Raw genomic sequence first — 25,518 nt, 5'->3', positions numbered from 1 at the left:
TAATGTCATGTCGTTGGCTGTGAGAGCAGCCCCACTGCACCCAGGCAGCGCAGCCGAGTGAAACCTTGTTGGCTGCGTCACAGTCACGAAAGGGGCTACTTAATTAATTAATCCAATCCACTTTATTTATAGAGCACATTTAAAAACAACAAAGTTTACCAAAGTGCTGTACATTATAATATATTTTCTTTTAATTATTATTTTTTTCTCAAAGCTTCGAATTAAAATCGAAGCTCGGCCCCAAAGCTTCGATTGCCAAAAAAAAGCTTCGAAGGTCAGCCCTAATATCGCGATACGCTGAGTATTGCGGGAAAAATTATTAATATTGTTATTATTATTATTATATTTTGATCAAATTTAATTTATTACCTTTTTTCAACTGCAAAGTAAAACTTCAACATGTTTTATCTAATAAAATAAAGTTCAGTCTGTTCATCTCACTTCAATCATTTTTATTGCAGAACATAGTCTTTTCTCAAGCAGACAGATGTAAACACTGTAATCTGTGTTGCATGTACCTGACAAACTGAACTGTTTGTATTACAGTCATATTCCAACTGAACTGAATGCACATGACACACTGTGTGTGTGGACTACTGTACTATTACAGGTATTGAAATGAACAATGCAACTTCCTTATACAAAAAAAAATATATATATCTATCTGGTCATGTGACTTGACTGATCCCAGTTCAGTATTCCCATTCTAAGAAGCATTGTTCATAGGGATGGGTTAAAGAAATCGATTTCCCGATTCTGAATCGATCTTCATTTGAATTAGCGATTATCGATTAATAAAATCTCAAGATCGATCTTAAAAAAAATATATATATACATATATATATTTTTTTCATCCCCCAATTTAGTCGTTATGCCAATTCCCTTCCTGGTCGTTGCCAGGGGTTGGCAATTAAGTTTGGCCTCGGGATAGGCATTTTCCATTGGTTCTCCCAGCTCACGTGACCATTTCTAGCATTTCCATTGGCTATAGTGACAGACATAGATAATGATTGTGGACAACAAATCTACAAAACCACTTACTGAGACATCACCCAGACACATGACATATTATGCAAAAGCCAATGTTCCAATAAAAAGTACATTCATGTAACTGCTTGAGAGTCTATTCTTAATGTAAACATTGATATTTTTAACAATGCAACATGTTAGAGGGTTCCTTGAACCATTTACATTTTATAGCATTGGATCGAATTTAATCGGAAATCGAATCGATTCGGGACCTTGTGAATCGGAATAGAATTTAATCGAAAATCGAATCGATTCGGGAACAGGCGCCCCGACCGACCAGTAGGAGTCGCAGTTTACAACGACCAGGACACATACCCCACCGGCTTCCCACCCGCTAACGCTGCCAATTGTGTTAGTAGGGACGACTGACCAAGCCGGAGGTACCGCTGACAGCTGGATTCGATCCCAGAATCTCTGCGGTGGTAGGCGAGTGCTTAGTCCACTGCGCTACCCAGCCCCACTTGTATTGGAAATCATGCAAAATAAAAGCAATGCATAAAGTGCAAACATAGAATGAGTAAAAAATAGACAAGAGTAAGGGCATGCGTCCACCTAGCGCACATTTCCAACTGAAAAACGCTGGCAGTGCGCCGGTAGTGCTGGGATGAAGCGCTTGCGGTGTGCCTTGTAGCAAGATGACAGAGAGAAAGAAATCTAGCGACAGCCATCTTTTTATCATATTTTACTGCTGCGGTTTTGCACATATAGCATATTTTAATACACTATTGTATATTAATTATATATATAGTTATTGCCTGACACCACAGTTCGCCCTTTGATTTTTTTTAGCTTTTTATTAGTGTATTCGTGTAGTTATTAGTGTATTTGTGCTTTGTCGCGAATCGCAATGACCACCAACCAGCAGACGCTTGCCCTCATACTGCTCCTGTCTCTTGTGGGTAGGCAGGCAGGCAACTCCGGTGTCAGGTTACGAATGTGTCACGAGCGCCACGGCTGTGATTGGTTGTCTGAAAAGATGCTCAGCGCATCGCTCTGAAAAGTTCAGAAGTGTTCAACTTTAAACGCTGGGTGCTGCCGCACAAAAAAGCTGAAAAGCGCTGAAAAAAGAAGCCGACTGCAGCGTATTTCCTATAGGCGGCAGCATGCGGCTGCATACGCTCCCTCCCCATTGGGATCAATTGACAAAAGACGCTTGCGCCCAGAAATATGCGGCAGGTGGACGCGGGCCCTCAGAGCAGTGCAATAAAATAGAGACACACATTTGCATAAGATAGACAGTAGTAATATAGTGCAATAGTGAAGTGCAATAAAATAGTTCTCATCTACAGTACAGCAAACACAGTCTGAGTCCAAGCAGCAGAGTTTATTAAAAGGCTATGGTGTAGACCAGGGGAAATTGGCCCGCCAGCAATAATTCCTGGCCCGTCAGTTTATTTTGAGAATATGATATTTATTTTATTTTCATCATATTATTTTTATTATATGCATACTTTATGTTTTATCCATGTTGAGAGTGAATAACAGGTATAGGCAGTGAGGTGCAATGTACTGTGTATATATATATAGGCTTGCTCAAAGTGAGGTGGACAGCGCGTGGTGCTGAAATGGGAAACATGAGTCCATGAAATAAAAACACCAGTTCAGTAACGTCACGGTGACCAATTGCAGCCACTCTTATTGTCTGGGACCAAATACGGCCACGCCCCACTCCCAGCAAAAAGTGGGAATCTCTAGAATGGGTTTGGGGCGGCGCTGTATACGGAAGTAGCTCTCAAGGTGACGATTAGACAACACTTTTTTGTTGTCAGTAGATGGCAGCATTGGTTTAAAATTAAAGGCTGAAAATGTTGAGAACTACAACACTGCATTTCCCAAGAGCGTTAGCACAGGTCGCAGGTCACTGGGATGGGTCTATATTCTCCGACGTGATCTGAACAGCGTTAAACTATTACTGCGACCTCGGTATAGCGACCGCGAATGGCCAACTAATTATCTTAACAAAAGTGCGCTGGTAGCATTACATATGTTGTCTAAAGGGGGACATATGGTACAATTTAAGATTCTAATGATAATCGGCATATAAAGGACAAGATAAAGCATCGTTAATTTGTAAGAAACCTCAATGAAAACGGCGCAGGGTGCTATTGTTATGAAAATGTGATAGAATCCTATAAAAATGTGGACGCACTTGGCCTACGTTCCGTTAAGTCATTCAAGCTTTATCTTTACTCATGACTGACGGCACCACACATGCATGTGAACAGTAATGCAATTAAAAACAATGCAAAAACAATGCAATTAACTTTAAACAAAAAGAGTGCTTGAAGAAGTTCCTGAAATGACGGTGCTATAGGTATTTGAATTACGAGACATTCGGAAGTCCATTAGCTCCATTTCCAGTGCAGCCTCATCTAACAAGGTTAACTATCATAATCGATCGTCCCACTATATTCCTTTATCCGTAATTGATCAGTCTCCCCAGTTAGTAGCTAGATTAATATATTTAGCGGAAGTGTCAATAATCGATCGCGGGGGATTCCCCAATCTGGATGCGTCAGCCCCAGTCTCCTCCAGACCAGACCGTCTCATTTAACAAGACGAGGCTTGTTTGAGATTCAATAAGTATAATAATAAGTAAGACAATGGATAAGTTTAACGAATTCCATATAAATCGACAGTTTTAACATTAAACATTCATTAAACCGGTCCGTGGCCGTCAGATAGACGGTTGCGCGCACGTAATGTAGGATAGACCGATAGAGAGGCGCTTTATAATACAATGGAAAAAAGACAAAGGTATAATGTTCAGTGCATGTATATGTCATTTACAGTTTATTATGCCACCTATGCAGCTCGTTTATTTTGACAGAGTTAAAAAAAAATCACTATCATTATATTAAATTAGCCATTGTTTTTGGCTTTGGCCCGCCGGAAAAATTTGTCCGCCGCCAAACCTAATTGCCGACCCCTGGTGTAGACTGTAGAGGTATGTTTTTAGCTTACTTCTGAAAATATTTAGTGATCTAGCCTCCCTAATGTCCACAGGCAGGGTGTTCCATAGCTTTTGTGCATAATTCGCTACGGCTACGCCCCCGATTTTCTTTTGGCTGTGGTTGGGAGCCTTCAATAAACCCTTAGTAGATGATCGTAATGTTCTAATCGATTCTTAAATGTTAACGGATGCCAGTGCAAGGTAGCTAACACTCGGCTGAGGTGGTCTCTCCTCTTGGTTCTAGTTAATAGCCTAGCTGCAGAGTAGCTAACACTGGGCTGGTGTGGTCTCTCCTCTTGGTTCTAGTTAATAGCCTAGCTGCAGAGTAGCTAACACTGGGCTGGTGTGGTCTCTCCTCTTGGTTCTAGTTAATAGCCTAGCTGCAGAGTAGCTAACACTGGGCTGGTGTGGTCTCTCCTCTTGGTTCTAGTTAATAGCCTAGCTGCAGAGTAGCTAACACTGGGCTGATGTGGTCTCTCCTCTTGGTTCTAGTTAATAGCCTAGCTGCAGAGTAGCTAACACTGGGCTGATGTGGTCTCTCCTCTTGGTTCTAGTTAATAGCCTAGCTGCAGAGTAGCTAACACTGGGCTGGTGTGGTCGCTCCTCTTGGTTCTAGTTAATAGCCTAGCTGCAGAGTTTTTAATGAGTTTGAGTCATTCTGTGTTTTTTTTGGGAGGCCGGTGAGGAGTTACAGTAGTCAAGTCGGCTTAAGATAAAGCCATGGATCCGTTTTTCAGCGTCCTTTTGATTTATAAATGGCCGTCCTTAAGCCATGTTTCTAAGGTGGAAGAATGATGTTTTTGTCACCTTGTTGTGATTTAAAGCTTAAGTCTGAGTCTATGATAACACCAAGACTTGTAACTTTGGGTTTAAATCCAAGGAATAAGCTGCCCCATATTGCTCAGCAGCATTTATGCGTTATTTATGTATGTATGTATGTATGTATGTATGTATGTATGTATGTATGTATGTATGTATGTATGTATGTATGTATGTATGTATGTATGTATGTATGTATGTCTGTCTGTCTGTCTGTCTGTCTGTCTGTCTGTCTGTCTGTCTGTCTGTCTGTCTGTCTGTCTGTCTGTCTGTATGTATGTATGTATGTATGTATGTATGTATGTATGTATGTATTGATGGCCGAAGAGCAAAACCTCCTGCAAGGCACTAATACCTGGTCGGTATTGTTAACACATAATACAGTAATATAGTCCAAAAACTGTTTATTGTATTGGGTATCCTTAAGAAATAGCATTCTGCAAGAAAACAACACTTTTCTTTTCTCAAAAAAGTGCATTTTCCAGAAAATAGGTTTAGGAAAATAGGTGACTCACTCTCCTGCTCCATGTCTCCATGTCTCCATGTCTCCTGCTCCATGTCTCCATGTCTCCTGCTCCATGTCTCCTGGTCTCCTGCTCCATGTCTCCATGTCTTCTGCTCCATGTCTCCATGTCTCCTGCTCCATGTCTCCATGTCTCCTGGTCTCCTGCTCCATGTCTCCTGGTCTCCTGCTCCATGTCTCCTGGTCTCCTGCTCCATGTCTCCTGCTCCATGTCTCCATGTCTCCTGGTCTCCTGCTCCATGTCTCCTGCTCCATGTCTCCATGTCTCCTGGTCTCCTGCTCCATGTCTCCTGCTCCATGTCTCCTGGTCTCCTGCTCCATGTCTCCTGCTCCATGTCTCCTGCTCCATGTCTCCATGTCTCCTGCTCCATGTCTCCATGTCTCCTGCTCCATGTCTCCATGTCTCCTGTTCCATGTCTCCATGTCTCCTGCTCCATGTCTCCTGTTCCATGTCTCCATGTCTCCTGCTCCATGTCTCCTGCTCCATGTCTCCATGTCTCATTGTCTCCTGCTCCTTGTCTCCTTCTAGAACAACTGTCTGAGTCGACCTGTGATCTACCTGAGCTCCGACATAGAAGCCAAGCTGCTGGGGAAACTGAAGGACATCATCAAGAGACACCAGGTATCTGTCCTCCATGTCCCGTCAAGAGACACCAGGTATCTGTCCTCCATGTCCCATCAAGAGACACCAGGTATCTGTCCTCCATGTCCCAGAAGAGACACCAGGTATCTGTCCTCCATGTCCCGTCAAGAGACACCAGGTATCTGTCCTCCATGTCCCATCAAGAGACACCAGGTATCTGTCCTCCATGTCCCAGAAGAGACACCAGGTATCTGTCCTCCATGTCCCGTCAAGAGACACCAGGTATCTGTCCTCCATGTCCCAGAAGAGACACCAGGTATCTGTCCTCCATGTCCCGTCAAGAGACACCAGGTATCTGTCCTCCATGTCCCGTCAAGAGACACCAGGTATCTGTCCTCCATGTCCCGTCAAGAGACACCAGGTATCTGTCCTTCATGTCCCGTCAAGAGACACCAGGTATCTGTCCTCCATGTCCCAGAAGAGACACCAGGTATCTGTCCTTCATGTCCCGTCAAGAGACACCAGGTATCTGTCCTTCATGTCCCGTCAAGAGACACCAGGTATCTGTCCTTCATGTCCCGTCAAGAGACACCAGGTATCTGTCCTCCATGTCCCAGAAGAGACACCAGGTATCTGTCCTCCATGTCCCAGAAGAGACACCAGGTATCTGTCCTTCATGTCCCAGAAGAGACACCAGGTATCTGTCCTTCATGTCCCAGAAGAGACACCAGGTATCTGTCCTTCATGTCCCAGAGGAGACACCAGGTATCTGTCCTCCATGTCCCATCAAGAGAGACCAGATATCTGTCCTTCATGTCTCATCAAGAGACACCAGGTATCTGTCCTTCATATCCCATCAAGAGACACCAGGTATCTGTCCTTCATGTCCCATCAAGAGACACCAGATATCTGTCCTTCATGTCTCATCAAGAGACACCAGGTATCTGTCCTTCATATCCCATCAAGAGACACCAGATATCTGTCCTTCATATCCCATCAAGAGACACCAGATATCTGTCCTCCATGTCCCAGTAAGATGGTAAATGGTAAATGGCTGCTTTTTTATATAGCGTTTTTATCCAAAGCGCTTTACAATTTGTTACTCACATTTTACCCATTCATTCACACACACACTCACACACTGACGGCGGAGGCAACCATGCAAGGTGCCAACCTGCTAATCGGGTGCAATTAGGGGTTAAGTGTCTTGCTCAAGGACACATCGACACGCTGCCCGGGAGGAGCGGGAATCAAACCGGGAACCTCCGGATTGCCAGACGACTGCTCTACCTCCTGAGCCACTGTCTTCCATGTCCCAGAAGAGACCAAGGACACTTCTCACAGTGGTTTAGTTTTCACTAAGGATCTCCATTAGCTGATGTCAGAGCAGCTAGTTTTCCTGGAGTAAAACACATAAAACACAATCGACAAGTAAAACCACACCATAGCAAATACTATAAAACCAGAACTCAACACACAATAGATAATAAGACTTCACTTATCTTAAAGGAACACGTCAACATTTTGGGAAATTAGCTTATCGTCTTCTCCAGAGAGAGACTAGAAGATGGATACGCCAGTTTTCTCTCTGTGCGTTCAGTAGAAAGCTATCTGGCTGTACGTTAGCCTAGCTTAGCACAATGAATGGAAGCGGACATAGCCTCTTCTTGTCTCTCTCTGGATAAGACGGTAAGCTAATTTCCCCAAATGTTGGCGTGTTCCTTTAAGTAGGACACCTGAGATGACAAATGAAACAATACGAACAATACAAGCAACAAACGAATCACAGTCTTAGATAACAATTCTAGTTTATTTAAAAAAAAAATTAAAAAGATTTACTATAAATGCAGCAGAAATATGGAGGCAGATTATTCCAGACAGATATTGACCTATACATAAAAGATGTCAGTAAGGCATTAGTTCTCATACGAGGCAGTACAAGCAGTGTATTAAATGACAGACATGTATTAGTCAGATTCATAGTCTGCTTTCACTTCAGATCTCTCCACTGGCAACACTTCCTTCTCTCAAACTCGGGCTTCATCCGTGTGAAACTCCCCTGTGATTCTCTCGCCCTCGGGATGAAACCAAGAACACTGAGTTCTTATCTTCATTAGCCGTGATGATAGTTAATCTGGACGTTGTCTCGCGCAGGGCTCAGTGACGGAAGACAAGGCCTCCAGCTCCCATGTGGTGGTTCCCATCCCCGCAAGTCTGGAGGAAGGTGAGCATAACTTTAGTATTCTGACCTAACTTTTGAGTAAATTCTGTTTATTTGTCTAATGTTGAGACATCAATAACTCGCATAGTTCCCCAGGACATTACTGACTAGGGATGCATGATTAATCGAAAATAAATCACGATCTTGATTCATAGACCTATGCAATCTCATTTAGAAATTATGACAATTTTCTTTTATTTAAAAATAATTATATATATATTTCTTTTTTACTTTTTACTTCACTTTTTTTAAATGATGACGATTCTGACTTGAGTTATTTTGTATGTTACAAGAGACTTTTAAGTTTAAGTCAAGCACTTTCATATATGTTATGTTTAAGTTTAAGTCAAGCACTTTGATATATGTTATGTTGTCTGTTTAATGATTTTATTGAGAAAATAAGAATCGTGTGAGAGAATCGTGATCTCAATTCTTAGAGAGAAAAATCATGATTCACATTTTAGCAAGAATCGTGCAGCCCTATTACTGACACACATTACTTAACACATTCCCGGCCATTTGGATCCGTCTAATCTCACTCTATGAGGCCAGCTTCTCATAACAACGTTTCACTATGCGTGAGGTTGTTTGTAGAGCTAAATCTATATTTTATATTATTGCTATGTGTCCATTGTCATTGTCAATTGACAGTATCAACCTTCCCTTCAATATGCCATAAAGAAATAATTTTTTCATCACTACGTTCCCATTTTATAGCGTCGTGAATATGAACTATATACCAGATTGGTCTAGGGTAATTCCTGCAAAGCTAGTTGTAGGGCGCTAAGCTAATAGCGTTAAATCGATTGGCGTTTCGGCCCTACACAAGCTACAGTTAAAAATCTAAATGCATATGTTCGGTATCATGGTCCACCATGAATGCATGAAAGGGGGGGGGGGGGGGGGGAGTCGTTTCTGATTATTGATTACCAATAACGGCATTCGTTATTACAACAACATGCGCTGATCGGGGGTTGGCTATGATAACAAGGCCCGATCAGGCTGAAATTGACGTCAAATCGCTCTTACCTGTGGCCGGTTGGATTCCAAAAAGAATTTCCCAGTTATTGATCGCCATCTGGTAGATCGATATGTCCATTGGCTGATGCTATATTCCTTTACTGCATACTGAATTCGGCGTCGCAATAAGTATTCCAGGCGATCGGTTGAAGTGGTCAGCTTCAGGCTAACAGAAAAATTTACCCGGAATGAAAATAAAATTACACCAGGTCTGAAACAAGCATTACTCCATTCTCGAGACAGCGCCACTACCAGGATCTGGCCGGTAATGCACTTTTCCGAATCCCAAAGGCATTTTCCAGCCAACATACAGCTCTGTGACATTGAGTAGCATATTAAAATGGAATAAAAGCAAAAACTAGTCAATAACGTATACGTGGTTGGCCATGAAAGTGTTAAGGACAGCATGACATAATGTACAGTGCAGACAGACAGCATGACATAATGTACAGTGCACACAGGCAGCATGACATAATGTACACTACATCCCACATTTATATATTTATATTTACAGCATATATATCCATATCTGTCTGAATATACCTGCATATATTCCTTTTATATACCTACACCTGTATATAACTCTGTATGATAGTATGTACAATAATGCTGTATATACCGTACATATATTTATTCTTACCGTATATATATATCCACATCTGTCTGTACATAGCTGCATATAATTCTTTTTGCATATCTGTAGATACTATATCTGTACATAACCCTTACCTACTCTAGTTACGCTGTTGGCCAGTATGACTTACTGCCATAGTGTCTTTATACCTATATTAATTCTACAACTCTGTACATGTAGTGTGATTAGCACTATTACTCAGTAGTACTCGTTTATATATTTTATACCCAGTTTAATCACCTGTACATTGTATATTACTATTGGGCTTTACTGTTACATTTGCACTCTGGTTGGATGCCAAACTTCTTTTACGTTGTACTGTACTTGTGCTGTATGATGACAATACATTTTAATCTAATCTCTCAACAATATGTCATACTATATACATCAACATTAGCAGCGTGGCATACGAGTCTGATTGCAGGTGACTTGTTTGTGCTCTAGTAGCGTTGAGCTAACAGCCTGTTCTGTCCGCTGGTTTAGAGGAGTGGGTTCGTGCTCTAGTAGCGTTGAGCTAACAGCCTGTTCTGTCCGCTGGTTTAGAGGAGTGGGTTCGTGCTCTAGTAGCGTTGAGCTAACAGCCTGTTCTGTCCGCTGGTTTAGAGGAGTGGGTTCGTGCTCTAGTAGCGTTGAGCTAACAGCCTGTTCTGTCCTCTGGTTTAGAGGAGTGGGTTCGTGCTCTAGTAGCGTTGAGCTAACAGCCTGTTCTGTCCGCTGGTTTAGAGGAGTGGGTTCGTGCTCTAGTAGCGTTGAGCTAACAGCCTGTTCTGTCCGCTGGTTTAGAGGAGTGGGTTCGTGCTCTAGTAGCGTTGAGCTAACAGCCTGTTCTGTCCGCTGGTTTAGAGGAGTGGGTTCGTGCTCTAGTAGCGTTGAGCTAACAGCCTGTTCTGTCCTCTGGTTTAGAGGAGTGGGTTCGTGCTCTAGTAGCGTTGAGCTAACAGCCTGTTCTGTCCTCTGGTTTAGAGGAGTGGGTTCGTGCTCTAGTAGCGTTGAGCTAACAGCCTGTTCTGTCCTCTGGTTTAGAGGAGTGGGTTCGTGCTCTAGTAGCGTTGAGCTAACAGCCTGTTCTGTCCTCTGGTTTAGAGGAGTGGGTTCGTGCTCTAGTAGCGTTGAGCTAACAGCCTGTTCTGTCCTCTGGTTTAGAGGAGTGGGTTCGTCCTGTGATGAAGAGAGACAAGCAGGTCCTGCTCCACTGGGGCTACTTCCCTGACAGGTGAGTTCTCTGCTTGTAATACCGTGTTATAACTTATAACACATATAACACAGGGAATAACACAAAATATTTACAAATTACAAAATAACTAGTAGGGGCAGAACGGTTCACAAAACTCGTTTCAGTGGGGAAAGATATTGCCAATTCCTATAGTATTTGGTAAAAAAAAAATATATATATATATTGCTTTCAATATCTTAGATGAGAGCATACAATAAGTAACACTTACCAGCAGGGTTAGAAATTAACATTTTTTTTCAAGGGCTTTTTTTGCCCCCCTTAATTGATTTTCGGGGGCTTTTTTTTGTATTTCGGGGGCACTGAATTTTTATGATAAACGGTAGGGGTGGGACGGTTCACAAAATGGACGGTTTGGTTCGTATCACGATTTTGGGGTCACGGTTTTCAGTTCGATATACGTTAATCTTTATTAAAAAAATTGTAACACTCAAATCTAAACATGCTTCTCATTTATTAAAAATAAAAGGTTTACAGTGTTTACAGCCTTAAATAATGTTTGGCACACAAAGACCGAACTGACTGAAAAATATAGGCTACATTTGTCAAAGTATTAACTTAGTGCAAACAAACAATATGCTCAGCCAGCACTAGACTTTCCTTTCTTTAATTAATATAAACACACAAAAACAATGTCAACCATGTTTAAATTCCCTGATTGTCAGTTCTTAATGGAAAGATTCGTTTTCTGCTTGAAATTATTATGTTTCTGTCTACATTTATTTAGACTAACATTATTTAAATATTGAGTGCATCTGTGGTGGATTACGCAATTCGGTGAGTTGGAACTATCTATGGGTTGGCGCCGGGTCCCCACGGACATTTTAGTGTCACGCACCTTCAGCTCAGGCAATGTTATTATCAGCTCCGGTAACGTTAGGAGGTGATGGCATGCAGTGGGAAAGCGGCAATAGTCCCGGTTGGAGTTAATAAAACACAGTTGTATGTTAGCCTTCTTGGATGTTGAATAAACGCCTATCATTGTCTTTAAACACCCCGCCTCTCAGACTCCCATTTCCTCCTCTGCTACAGTAGCTACGGTGACATTTCATTGACTGTACAGTATTAGCTTGCGGGCTGCGTCCGGCTACCATAGTTAAAACGTGCGTTGTGTTTACGAACTGCTATGGCAAGATGTGTGTAGGCCTATGTAATGTTAATGGCTATGTTTTTAAAGTCGTAATGAAGATTGATTTATATTGTGCGTGCCATTTTTACACAAACTGACTAGCACCTGGCTACAGTGCTGCTGCTGCTGCTGCTGCCTGCAGCCAGTGCAGAACACCGGCTCCGCCAAATGAATTTTTTTATTTGCGCGTCATCTGAACCGTACGATACAGACGCTCCATTACCGGATAAATATATATATAATTAGTAAACTGTCGGGGGCATTAAGTGCCCCCCTTAACTGATTTTCGAGGGCATTTTGTCCATCTTCAAGGGCATTATGCCCCAAGCCCCTGTTAATTTCGAACCCTGCTTACCAGTGTTGTAGTCGAGTCACTAAATCTTGAGTTGAGTCTCGAGTCCGAGTCACCAAAGAAGAGCCCGAGTCTAGTCCCCATTACCCGAGTCCGAGTCCAAGTCATCAAGGTATAGAGTCCACTCCACTCTGGCAGTCAAAGAGCTGACGTACAAATAAAAAAAGGTCTACATTAAACATAAATGACACAGCGGTCACCATTTCAAAGGGAGTTTATTTACTTTGTGACACAATAGCCAAACAAATGCATTAGCCACCAATATCTTATGCCAAATGATTAGGGCCTATTACAAAAAAGAAATTACTGTGTTTATCAATTAACAAGTCTGACTCCTCGTCTGCACCTTTCGGAATGCAGTCAGTGCTCGACTCCAAGTCCAAGTCGAGTCACAAGTCCTGCAAATCAGTCCAGGACTCGGAGCAGAGTACTACAACACTCGCCCCTCTGCGTCGTCTAGAAGTCAGAGCGTTGGATCATATCTTGCTCAGAATTTGGAAGTGCCTTGTTGTTACTATATTAAATATTAACGTTGCGGCTCGATGTTATGCACTGGAATAACAAACCATCCATGACTGCATTGGGCTGCATATATAGTCCTCTATAAACAGCAACCTGAAGCTGGGGGAACTGAACCGCTTCCAGTCAGTCATCGCATTGCAGTCAGTGATCTAACTAGATGTTATTCCTCCCTCTGTGTTATAATAATAAACTGTATTTGTATAGCACCTTTCATGCAAGAATTGCAGCTCAAAGTGCTTTACAGCAGAAAAAAGACAGGCAAAGTGCAGACATAGAGTATCAAATCTAAGATTTCACATTAGGATCTAGCATCCCAATAGGCCACTTTGTTTATGGTTTGATTCTATGGCATAAAATTACATATAAAATTAGCATAAAAGGATAGCAAAACACAGTTTTTCATATTAGGATCTAACATCCCAATAGGCCTCTCTGTTTACAGTTTGATTCAGTTTTAAAATAGGCAGTAATACAAAGAATACAAATTAAATAGAAAAGTGCAGTACATTTCTTTTATAAAATAGAATAGACAGTAAAAGTATGCAGTACTACAGTGCAATAAAATAGTTCAGTAAAATAAATTAGTCCTCATTTACAATACAATAATCTGGTTGAAGCGGGCTCCTGAGTTACTTTACAGGATATGGTTATGAGTATTGTTATAGATTCAGATAAACATTGTGATAATTCCCTCTTTGTTTAACGCCAGAGCCCTGTTCAGGATTCCCCCCACGGGGCACATTCCCGTGGACCTACTCTAGTCACGCGTTGCCCTCCCTGTGCTATTTCAACCAGTACATACTTGTAGTCTCTCCTCTGACCTCTTGACCTCTGGCCCCTGTCAGCTACGACACGTGGATCTCAGCCAGTGAGGTGGAGGCTGGAGTGGAGGACCCTCCCAGTCCAGAGAAGCCCAGGAAGGTGAGTGAAGCATAGTGCATAGTGTTCAGCGGCTCCTGCTGATTGAAACAATGTAACTGTGTAACTATTGTTACAATAGACCCCGCCCCGCCCTGTCAGTGGTGATTGGAGGATCAATAAAAGAGGGGCGGTCACCAACACCGGGAGACACTAGGATTCGCCTGTTCGAATCCAGCTCCCGGCGTTGCTATCAGCTTGGCTGGCCTCTCACACTGATACAATTGGCTGTATCAGGGGGTGGGAAAGCTGAAGGGTGGGTCCTGGGCGTTGTGGACAGCGACCCCTACAGTTCGGTCGGGGCGCCTGCTCAGCGAGGGTTGGAACTGAGGAGAGATAGTGTGGCCTCCCACACGCTACACTCTCCCCGGTGAGAACCTGCGCGGCCAGGTTGGCCTGCCCCAGGCTGCACATGCGTCGGAGGAAAGCATGTGACAGTCTCCGGTCTCCCGGACCAACAGTAGGGGAAAGTACGCAACAACCAGGAAGGGTGGGATGGGAGAAAAATCGGGAAAAAGGAGGGGAAGAAAGATAAAAAAAATAAAAATAAAAGAGGGGCGGGTCTATTGCAAGACATTGTGGCGCATGTGCGGGATGGGCTGGGACTTGTCTCTGGAAACTATGTGGTCTTTCTTTGTCTGCAGGTCCACGCCAAGTGGATCTTAGACCTGGACCAGTATAACGAGTGGATGAATGAGGAAGACTACGAGGTGGGAGAAGGCGGACCCAAGAGGAAGAGGATCTCTGCTAAGACCCTGACGGATGAGGTCACCACGCCGGACGAGAGGCGGGACAAAAAGCCTGGCAGCGCCAAGAAGAGGAAGCGGTCGCCCTCCCCCTCGCCGACCCCTCCCCCCACAGAGAGCAAGAAGAAGAACACGAAAAAAGTGTATGTGTGTCTAATCTGCGTTTAGGGCTGAGAGTAGAGGCTGTTCTAGAGGCCAGAGGCTGTCATAGACTAGAGGCTGTCCTTGAGACTAGAGGCTGTCCTAGAGACCAGAGACTAGAGGCTGTCCTAGAGGCTATCCTAGAGTAGAGGCTGTCCGAGAGGCTAGAGGCTGTTCTAGAGTAGAGGCTGTCCGAGAGGCTAGAGGCTGTCCTAGAGTAGAGTGTCCTAGAGTTGAGTCTGTCCTAGAGACTAGAGGATGTCCTAGAGGCTAGAGTCTGTCCTAGAGACTAGAGGATGTCCTAGAGGCTAGAGTCTGTCCTAGAGACTAGAGGCTGTCCTAGACTAGAGGCTGTCCTAGAGACTAGAGGCGTTCCTAGAGTAGAGAGTGTCCTAGAGTAGAGGCTGTCCTAGAGACTAGAGGCTGTCCTAGAGACTAGAGGCTGTCCTAGAGACTAGAGGCGTTCCTAGAGTAGAGAGTGTCCTAGAGTAGAGGCTGTCCTAGAGACTAGAGGCTGTCCTAGAGACTAGAGTCTGTCCTAGAGTAGAGGCTGTCCTAGAGTAGAGGCTGTCCTAGAGTAGAGGCTGTCCTAGAGTAGAGGCTGTCCTAGAGACTAGAGGCTGTCGTAGAGACTAGAGGCTGTCCTAGAGGCTGTCCTAGAGTAGAGTCTGTCGTAGAGACTAGAGGCTGTCCTAGAGACTAGAGGCTGTCCTAGAGGCTGTCCTAGAGTAGAGTCTGTCGTAGAGACTAGAGGCTGTCCTAGAGACTAGAGGCTGTCCTAGAGTAGAGGCTGTCCTAGAGTAGAGTCTGTCCTAGAGTAGAGGCTGTCCTAGAGTAGAGTCTGTCCTAGAGTAGAGGATGTCCTAGAGTAGAGTCTGTCCTAGAGTAGAGGCTGTCCTAGAGTAGAGGCTGTCCTAGAGGATGTCCTAGAGTAGAGGCTGTCCTAGAGTAGAGGCTGTCCTAGAGGATGTCCTAGAGTAGAGGCTGTCCTAGGGTAGAGGCTGTCCTAGAGGATGTCCTAGAGTAGAGGCTGTTCTAGGGTAGAGGCTGTCCTAGAGTAGAGTGTCCTAGAGACTAGAGTCTGTCCTAGAGTAGAGGCTGTTCTAGAGTAGAGGCTGTCCTAGAGGATGTCCTAGAGTAGAGGCTGTCCTAGGGTAGAGGCTGTCCTAGAGTAGAGTGTCCTAGAGACTAGAGTCTGTCCTAGAGTAGAGGCTGTTCTAGAGTAGAGGCTGTCCTAGAGTAGATGATGTTCTAGAGTAGAGGCTGTCCTAGAGTAGAGGCTGTTCTAGAGTAGAGTCTGTCCTAGAGTAGAGGCTGTTCTAGAGTAGAGGCTGTCCTAGAGTAGAGGCTGTCCTAGAGTAGAGGCTGTCCTAGAGACTAGAGGCTGTCCTAGAGTAGAGGCTGTCCTAGAGACTAGAGGCTGTCCTAGAGACTAGAGGCTGTCCTAGAGACTAGAGGCTGTCCTAGAGACTAGAGGATGTCCTAGAGTAGAGGCTGTCCTAGAGACTAGAGGCTGTCCTAGAGTAGAGGCTGTCCTAGAGACTAGAGGCTGTCCTAGAGACTAGAGGCTGTCCTAGAGGATGTCCTAGAGTAGAGGCTGTCCTAGAGTAGAGGCTGTCCTAGAGACTAGATGTCCTTGAGGCTAGAGGCTGTCCTAGAGACTAGAGGATGTCCTGGAGGCTAGAGGATGTCCTGGAGACTGTCCTTGAGGCTAGAGGATGTCCTGGAGACTGTCCTAGAGACTAGAGGATGTCCTGGAGGCTAGAGGATGTCCTGGAGACTGTCCTAGAGACTAGAGGATGTCCTTGAGGCTAGAGGATGTCCTAGAGACTAGAGGATGTCCTGGAGGCTAGAGGATGTCCTGGAGACTGTCCTTGAGGCTAGAGGATGTCCTGGAGACTGTCCTTGAGGCTAGAGGATGTCCTGGAGACTGTCCTGGAGACTAGAGGATGTCCTGGAGGCTAGAGGATGTCCTGGAGACTGTCCTTGAGACTAGAGGATGTCCTTGAGACTAGAGGATGTCCTGGAGGCTAGAGGATGTCCTGGAGGCTAAAGGATGTCCTGGAGACTGTCCTTGAGGCTAGAGGATGTCCTGGAGACTGTCCTTGAGGCTAGAGGATGTCCTGGAGACTAGAGGATGTCCTGGAGACTGTCCTTGAGGCTAGAGGATGTCCTTGAGACTGTCCTTGAGGCTAGAGGATGTCCTGGAGACTGTCCTTGAGACTAGAGGATGTCCTGGAGACTGTCCTTGAGGCTAGAGGATGTCCTGGAGACTAGAGGATGTCCTGGAGGCTAGAGGATGTTCTTGAGACTAGAGGATGTCCTGGAGACTAGAGGCTGTCCTAGAGACTAGATGTCCTTGAGACTAGAGGATGTCCTGGAGGCTAGAGGATGTCCTTGAGACTAGAGGATGTCCTTGAGACTAGAGGATGTCCTGGAGACTAGAGGCTGTCCTAGAGACTAGATGTCCTTGAGACTAGAGGATGTCCTGGAGACTAGAGGATGTCCTGGAGACTAGAGGCTGTCCTAGAGACTAGATGTCCTTGAGACTAGAGGATGTCCTTGAGGCTAGAGGATGTCCTGGAGACTGTCCTTGAGGCTAGAGGATGTCCTGGAGACTGTCCTTGAGGCTAGAGGATGTCCTGGAGACTGTCCTTGAGGCTAGAGGATGTCCTGGAGACTGTCCTGGAGACTAGAGGATATCCTTGAGGCTAGAGGCTGTCCTGGAGGCTAGAGGATGTCCTAGAGTAGAGGCTGTCCTGGAGTAGAGTCTGTCATAGAGACTAGATGTCCTGGAGGCTAGACGATGTCCTTGAGACTAGAGGATGTCCTGGAGACTAGAGGATGTCCTGGAGGCTAGAGGATGTCCTAGAGAGAAAGTCTTAGTTGATTAATTTTCTTTTCTTTCTAAGACTTTTTTGACTAATCGATTAGTTGATTAGTTGGTCCCACATGATAATAATACTAGTCTGTTTTAAAGAGCCTGGGTGCCTGGACGAGACTGATAATGAGCTGTTGTGCAATAAGGATGTGTGTATGTGTGTGTTGCCAGGCCAACGACCCCATACACTAAGTCCAAGCGGGGTCAGAGGGAAGAGGAACAGGAGGATCTGAGTAAAGACCAGGATGAGGCCTCTCCTGCCCCAGCCACAGAGGACAACCCAGCTAAGACAGGTACACACACACACGCACACACACACACGCACGCACGCACGCACGCCATGGTTCGACTGATACTTTGAGCCACTTCTCCTTTGTCTCTGCAGCGAACACTAAGAAAGACTCAGATTCAACACCAGTCAAGGGAACAGACAACGGTGAGTCAGAGACGTTCAATACTTCATTACTGAGGAGGTAGTTCATACAACTCAACCATAACCGTCATGCAGACACCCTCTCATCATTTAAAAAAGCCCTAAAAACCCACCTTTTTACCCTTGCCATCAAGCCTTGAACTCCTTCCTCTCTCACCTTTTATATAATTTCTTTATTTAAAAAAAAAAATCTACTAAAACTGTATTGTTTATTTTGCTCTGTAAAGTGTCTTTGAGCATTCGGAAAAGCGCTATACAAAATTGATATATTATTATTAGGGCTGACCTTCGAATTTCTTTTTTGGCATTCGAAGCTTCGGGGCCGAGATTCAAAGCTTTTAATTAGAAGCTTTGAGATAAAAAAAAAAATAATAAAATATTTATAATATTTTTTATTTATTATTTATTTATACATTTTTTATGTTGTGGGACTTGCACAGCACTTTGGTCAACTTTGTTGTTTTTAAATGTGCTCTATAAATAAAGTGGATTGGATTGGATTCATTAATTAAATTAATAATGAGTCGGGAGCTGCGCTGCCTGGGCGGCTGCTCTCCGTTACACAGCCAACAACATTACATTACATAATTATGTTGCAACCTTCATCTATAAAGCAAACAATTATATAAATATTTATATGTGGTTAATAGAGACAAAGGCAGAATTTGACTTAATTTTTTATTAAGACATGTTTTTATATGGGTCGGGACACTATAAAAAAGACGATAGAGAATTGTCAGTCAACCTTTTTAAATCTTAGACAAACGAAACACTTTGTGTTGTGAAGGATCAGATTAAACCGAATATGTATATTTATTTATATATATATATTTAATTGTATTTGTATATCGTTTGATATCCCCTGTATATTCCTTGTACAATATGCATTGAATATCCCCGTTTCTACTAAACAGCCCATAATAGTTTCATTCTACCATTGGACTAGAACCTGGCGCCAGGTTGCCATACCCCTAGGTTCAAGTTCAATCGTGCCGCCTAACATGTCGAGGCAGCCCCCGGTTCCGCGCAGTAATATGCCGGGCGAAATACGTGTGGTACTATTTGTTCATAGCGCATATATATATGACGCTCGTAAAGTAGAACTTTCTTTTAGTCCAGTTCTTTACCCTCCAACAGAGTGACAGACGCAAAAGCCTCCCCACGATGCACGTGCGGTGTAGTAGGGCCTACTTGGCCCAGAATAGGCATTGAGATATTGTGTAGATTAATAGTTGAATGGTCATAGTTTGGCACCATACCGTCGAGTTGGACGTATTCTATTAAGCTAATAATAGTCTATTTATGTATGGTGCATCGTTCGGTTCGAGTTCTACAGTTATCAGTACCCCCATCGTTCCTGACGTTATCTGGACGCTTATCCAGGCTGGTCAGACCCCTAGTGGTGATTGCATCCGAGGAGCTCCGGGTCAAGAGCGACTGGACCTGTATATTGGATTACTCTACCCGACGACGGCGAGCCTTCCACGGCTCTTGGATTATGCTTTATGTGCTTTGATTATTCCATGGATAAAGGCCAACACTGTCGAGTGTTGGAATTACCCCCCGGAGAGGACTACAGGTGAGGCGGCGCTCTACACGTGAGGTCGCACCACGTCTCTCCGTTGTGGACCGGCAGATACCGTTCCACAGAGGGTCCAGCTGTGTTCGTCTACGGCCCGAGGTTCTGTGGGCACTGGGTCTAAGACTTTGGATTCTCCCAAGACACCGTCGGCCAGATGGGATACCGCCAGCGACTTCTCTAACCCCCCCCTCCTACTGTCTTACAACCAGCGGGACCCCCCCCCCCCCCTTAGTGTATCCAGCTATAATTATTTAAGTACTATCGCTATCGTTTCCTAAATATTCCAGGTTGTATACTTACTCCCTGCGCAACCAGAGATTGGACATTCAATGTTGATTTACCTACGAATACTCATTTGCCATAAAAGTGCATACTTAACATTTCAAATCATAAATGTAATTAAGTGAATATTGTGTACACCCTTTGCTGTATTAAATATTCGATTTGGTACATTTGTGTTGGTTCGTTTCATCAGGTGGGAAAGTGTTCATCATACTTATATCTTGTACTGGGTGGCCAGAAGTTAAAGTACATGAGGTAGTGGTATTAAATATCATATCTAACAATACAGTCAGGGAATTGTACCCCTCAGCTACACTTTGCTTTCATGAAATATTGTAAGCCGTCATTTGAGGCTTTATAAAAGCATCACAATGAACACAAATCTGTCAGTGCCGAGTCCGACCTCATCTTAAATAACAAACAGCATTGCTTGTTGTAGTTAACAAAGAGAGGCAGAGTTGATTTTGCAGAAAAAAAAAAAAAAATATATATATATATATATATAATTGTTTTTTATTTATTTATTTTAATATATTCGAATTTTCCCATTCGAATCCCATGCCCATCGAACAAAGCTTTGAAGTATTTAAGACAGCCCTAATTATTAATTATCTCTCTCTCTCTCCTCTTCTATCTTTCTCTCCTCGACTCTTCTATCTCTCTCTCCTCTACTCTTCTATCTCTCTCTCCTCTACTCTTCTATCTCTCCTCTACTCTTCTATCTCTCTTTCCTCTACTCTTCTATATCTCTTTCTCCTCTACTCTTCTATCTCTCTCTCCTCTACTCTTCTATATCTCTCCTCTACTCTTCTATATCTCTCCTCTACTCTTCTATATCTCTCTCTCCTCTACTATATATCTCTCTCTCCTCTACTCTTCTATCTCTCTCCTCTACTCTTCTATCTCTATCTCTCCGCATCTACTCCTCCACTCTTCTATATATCTCTCTCTCCCTCTCTTTCTACTCTTCTTCTTTCTGACAGATGAACAGGAGGATGAATCCATGGAGACAACAGGAAAGGTGAGTCACGAGTTTATCAGACACCAGTCAGGATGTAATGATACATTTTCAGATTCAATATAAATTTGTATTTTGAAGTCATGATTAAATTAGATTTTCAATTATTTATGCATTAAAATGTATTCATACAAGAGAGCTCTTGCGTGCGTGCCTGCCTGTGTATAAGATAAGATATTCCTTCATTGATCCCCTTGGGGAAATTCATAGCAGCATGGGGGAGGGGGGAGGGGAGGTACAGGTATGGGCAGCCTGTAGCCTTTCTCCAACGCGTCCGTGTTTCCGTGTCTCTGATTGGCCATGTCATGTGACATGTACGCCCAATCGTGGGACCGCAAGTTTCTACACTGGTTAAGCTTAGGCGCTCTTTCGAAGTTGGTTAAGGTTAGAGTTTGTCTTAGACTTAGAGCATGGCGATAGAACGCCTGCCCTGATTCCAAACTCTAACCTTAACCAACTTCGAAAGAGTCGCCTAAGCTTAACCAGTGATAAACTAGGCGTTAGGTAGTTTGCAGGCTGTTCGACCCGGAAATAGGCGCAGAACTTGCCGTCCCACGATTGGCGCACATGTCACATGACCTGGCCAATCAGAGCGCAAAACGGGAACCCGGAAAGATGGACACGTTGGAGAAAAGCTACACGCGTATGGGCAGGGTAATAGTAGAAAGACATAAATATAGGCAATAAAATAAAACCTGAATGTAAAAATATGAGAACAGAATTAACTCTGAATATAAAAATACAAGAAAAACAAAGAGTTTAAACAATATAATTAACTCTGATTATAAAAACGTGAGAAAAATAAACACACGGTGCAGGTGAGGGTCTGTCTGTACCCTAACTGATACACGTCTGTCCCGGCAGGAGGAGGAGGAGGGCTCTCCCAGTGTGAAGGGGGAGCCGGTGAGAGGCTCTGACCTCCATGAGGACAACGTCACTGAGCAGACCCACCACATCATCATCCCCAGCTACGCCGCCTGGTTTGACTACAACAGGTACTGCGCTCTGACCAGGCACTCGCCGGCCTTTAGGATGTGAGACTACAACAGGTACTGCATCACGGCAGCGCTCTGACCAGGCGCTCGCCGGCCTTTAGGATGTGAGACTACAACAGGTACTGCATCACGGCAGCGCTCTGACCAGGCGCTCGCTGGCCTTTAGGATGTGAGACTAAAGCCCAGGCTGCTGCAGAGATTAGATGAGATTAGATTAGATGAGATTAGATTAGATTAGATTAAAATTAATTGTCATCATACAGCACAGTACAACAAAAGAAGTTTGGCATCCAACCAGAGTGCAAATGTAACAGTAAAGTGCAATAGTGATATACAATGTACAGGTGATTAAACTTGGTATAAAATATATAAATTAGCACTACTGAGTAATTGTGCTAATCAGATGTTTAATTTAATTTCAAACCTTAATTTAAACTCGAAAGGCATCTGTATTATGTTTCATCATGCATGCAAGAAAGGGTGGGGGGGAGGTCGTTTTTCTATGCTTCGATCGCCACCAACGGCATACATTACACAGTACATTACAGACACGCTGCAATCGCGGGGAAAAAATTATCGGATCAACGCAAGATTGATAACATATAGTCCTTACCTTGTCTATGATGTACTGCAAAAAGAATAATCAATTATCTGATCGCCATTCCAAATACTGATCGCGATCGTGTGTCCAACGTTATCCAGCATTGCACATGAACGGGGGGGGGGGGGGGTGGCGGTTGACCCTCGTCGATGCCATCCCTATAAGCGCTTGTCTTGCCGGAGTATTTAGACCCTGCCTGCACGCCACAGCTCGGCCACATCATTTCAAATGGAGTGCAATAGCGGCCGTTAGGCGGCGGTATTGGCCGTTTGCGATCTCAGAGCCATTCCCAATGATAACATCAGGCTGGATGGATGAATTATGAATGGATATAGCGAATAAAAGAAATAACGATTAAAACCCGACTTTTCTCGGGTTTGGCGCTCAAGCGATGGTGAGTTAACCCGACTTATCCCGGGTCTGGCGTCCAATGTGTTAAATGGAAGGGGGAAAAATAAACAAAAGCAAAACATAACTCAATTTACATGTTCGAAAAGATTAGATTAGATTCGATTAAAATTAGGGATGTCCCGATCCGATCACGTGATTTTTTTTTTTTTTACTTTTTTTTTTTTATTCAACAAACATGACCATGTTCACGTCCTAAACTCATACTGAGTTTTTTTTTGTTGTTGATCGGATCGGGAAAGATCGGTATCGGTAGATACTCAAAATCACATGATCGGGATCGGATCGGGAGCAAAAAAATTTGATCGGGACATCCCTAATTAAAATGTATTGTCACCATACAGCACGTACAGAACATTGATTTGATTTGATGTTTTTTTTATTTTCGTGTCTTACATACAGGTGTATGCCCAGCCTATATGGGCTTACAAGACACATAACCAACAAGTATATAATAGTATACTTGACAAATGACTTGACAATTTATGACATTGACAATAGGTTATATAGACCAAGATGGCCACAAAAAAGAAAATACAATAAAACGTAATATAACACAAGCTGTAAGCAATGTATGTAAACAGGGAACAAAATAAACTTTTTGACTTACCAGCCAGGCAGATTTTTTACCAGCCAAAAATTATAAATAGCTTTTTAGTATATCGCCATGTGTTATTATTACTATATAATACTCTCATATGCTATCTTCAATTAATATCATAAACAACATAAGGAATATTAGCATAATTTTGAGTGGACTGAAGGAATGAGTCAGCGTTAATAGTTTTAAATGCAAATAATTTATTGAAACATAGAAGTGGGGTTGGGACACACACACACACACACTGTTTCAACTCACCACCCCTGCATCATATCTTCAAACTTCCACTCCTCTCGAAACTTTTTTTTATTTGAATATCAACATTATCTGTCCATCCTCAGTAATCCTCAGTTTACTATAATATACTCCTGTCCTGAGTCCTGACTAGTGACTTCATCGTCTTTCCAAACGCATGCACACACACAGAGAAAGGGAGAGTGCCCCCCCCCCCATTTCCCTTTCCCCAGTCCACACTGTCTGCTGCTCTCTATGGCTCTGCCGCTGATCAGGATTAGCTTGTTAGCTTACGCTAACGTAACGTTCATTTCGGGCGATGTGGGCATAAAGGAATGGCGACGATGCAACGCATGTTAGATGCATTTGACCCGTTGTGAGAAGAAAAAAAACACCACAGACTTATTTCGGCTCGCAAAATAGGCGCACTGCTCTGTAGCCCCGCTCGGCTTTAATGCGAGCAGAAGCACGGACTGGCTCGCGGAGTTGGTACGGGTTTTTTCAAAATAAGAGTATCATATGAACCGAACGTTGTTAGCTGACGGAGCCATAGATATTATGACTGGAGCTGCGCTTGGGGCGGAAATGAGACCCGCACAGGATTTTCAAAATAAGAGTATCGATATGAATTACACGCCAGGTGGCGGGCAGACCTCTGGCGGGTACTTATTTTGTTCCCTGTATGTAAACAAAAAAACAAGAGGAATTCATATACAATTATATAGGATATAGTGTGTTTTGTACAACTTAAAAGAAGGCATCCAACCAGTACTAAATGAGAAGTGACTTGTGTTGTTTCCGTCTTTAGTGTTTCATGCTCTTCCTTCTCTTCCTCAGCGTTCATGCTATCGAGCGCAGAGCCCTGCCGGAGTTCTTCAACGGCAAGAATAAATCCAAGACTCCCGAGATGTGAGTATTGTCACGGGTCCAACTGGTCCTGTCTAGGGGACAACCAGAACCCAGTTGTCCTGTGTGATCATGTGGTTCAAATAGGTACACGTTAGCTTGGCTTGTCAGACTGAGTTAACGGTAACAGGCTTACCTGTAGCTCCGGTAGTGGGTTGCTCCAGCGGGCCTGGCCAGCCCCTCGGTCCTCCTCTCTGTAGTGGGTGGGTCCAGCGGGCCTGGCCAGCCCCTCGGTCCTCCTCTCTGTAGTGGGTGGGTCCAGCGGGCCTGGCCAGCCCCTCGGTCCTCCTCTCTGTAGTGAGTGGGTCCAGCGGGCCTGGCCAGCCCCTCGGTCCTCCTCTCTGTAGTGAGTGGGTCCAGCGGGCCTGGCCAGCCCCTCGGTCCTCCTCTCTGTAGTGGGTTGCTCCAGCGGGCCTGGCCAGCCCCTCGGTCCTCCTCTCTGTAGTGAGTGGGTCCAGCGGGCCTGGCCAGCCCCTCGGTCCTCCTCTCTGTAGTGGGTTGCTCCAGCGGGCCTGGCCAGCCCCTCGGTCCTCCTCTCTGTAGTGGGTTGCTCCAGCGGGCCTGGCCAGCCCCTCGGTCCTCCTCTCTGTAGTGGGTGGGTCCAGCGGGCCTGGCCAGCCCCTCGGTCCTCCTCTCTGTAGTGAGTGGGTCCAGCGGGCCTGGCCAGCCCCTCGGTCCTCCTCTCTGTAGTGAGTGGGTCCAGCGGGCCTGGCCAGCCCCTCGGTCCTCCTCTCTGTAGTGAGTGGGTCCAGCGGG

General features: G+C 44.3%; 1 protein-coding gene across 2 annotated transcripts in view; it reads left to right on the top strand.

The window, feature by feature from the left end:
- Nucleotides 1-25,518, top strand: part of smarcc2 (SWI/SNF related BAF chromatin remodeling complex subunit C2) — a 56,609-nt gene that overhangs the window by 4,413 nt on the left and 26,678 nt on the right. For both annotated transcript variants that reach the window (XM_084317335.1, XM_084317334.1), the window contains exons 5-14: nt 5,854-5,946; nt 8,062-8,131; nt 10,926-10,995; nt 13,862-13,937; nt 14,579-14,823; nt 17,874-17,995; nt 18,088-18,138; nt 20,983-21,020; nt 21,882-22,012; nt 24,694-24,765. In XM_084317335.1, the coding sequence (XP_084173461.1) occupies nt 5,854-5,946; nt 8,062-8,131; nt 10,926-10,995; nt 13,862-13,937; nt 14,579-14,823; nt 17,874-17,995; nt 18,088-18,138; nt 20,983-21,020; nt 21,882-22,012; nt 24,694-24,765 (968 nt within the window). The remainder of the gene's footprint in view (nt 1-5,853; nt 5,947-8,061; nt 8,132-10,925; nt 10,996-13,861; nt 13,938-14,578; nt 14,824-17,873; nt 17,996-18,087; nt 18,139-20,982; nt 21,021-21,881; nt 22,013-24,693; nt 24,766-25,518) is intronic.

This window comes from Notolepis coatsorum (genome assembly GCF_963971535.1).
Source record: "Notolepis coatsorum genome assembly, chromosome: 6".
In the NCBI taxonomy this organism is placed as follows: domain Eukaryota; kingdom Metazoa; phylum Chordata; class Actinopteri; order Aulopiformes; family Paralepididae; genus Notolepis; species Notolepis coatsorum.
This window is presented reverse-complemented; position numbering and strand designations above follow the sequence as displayed.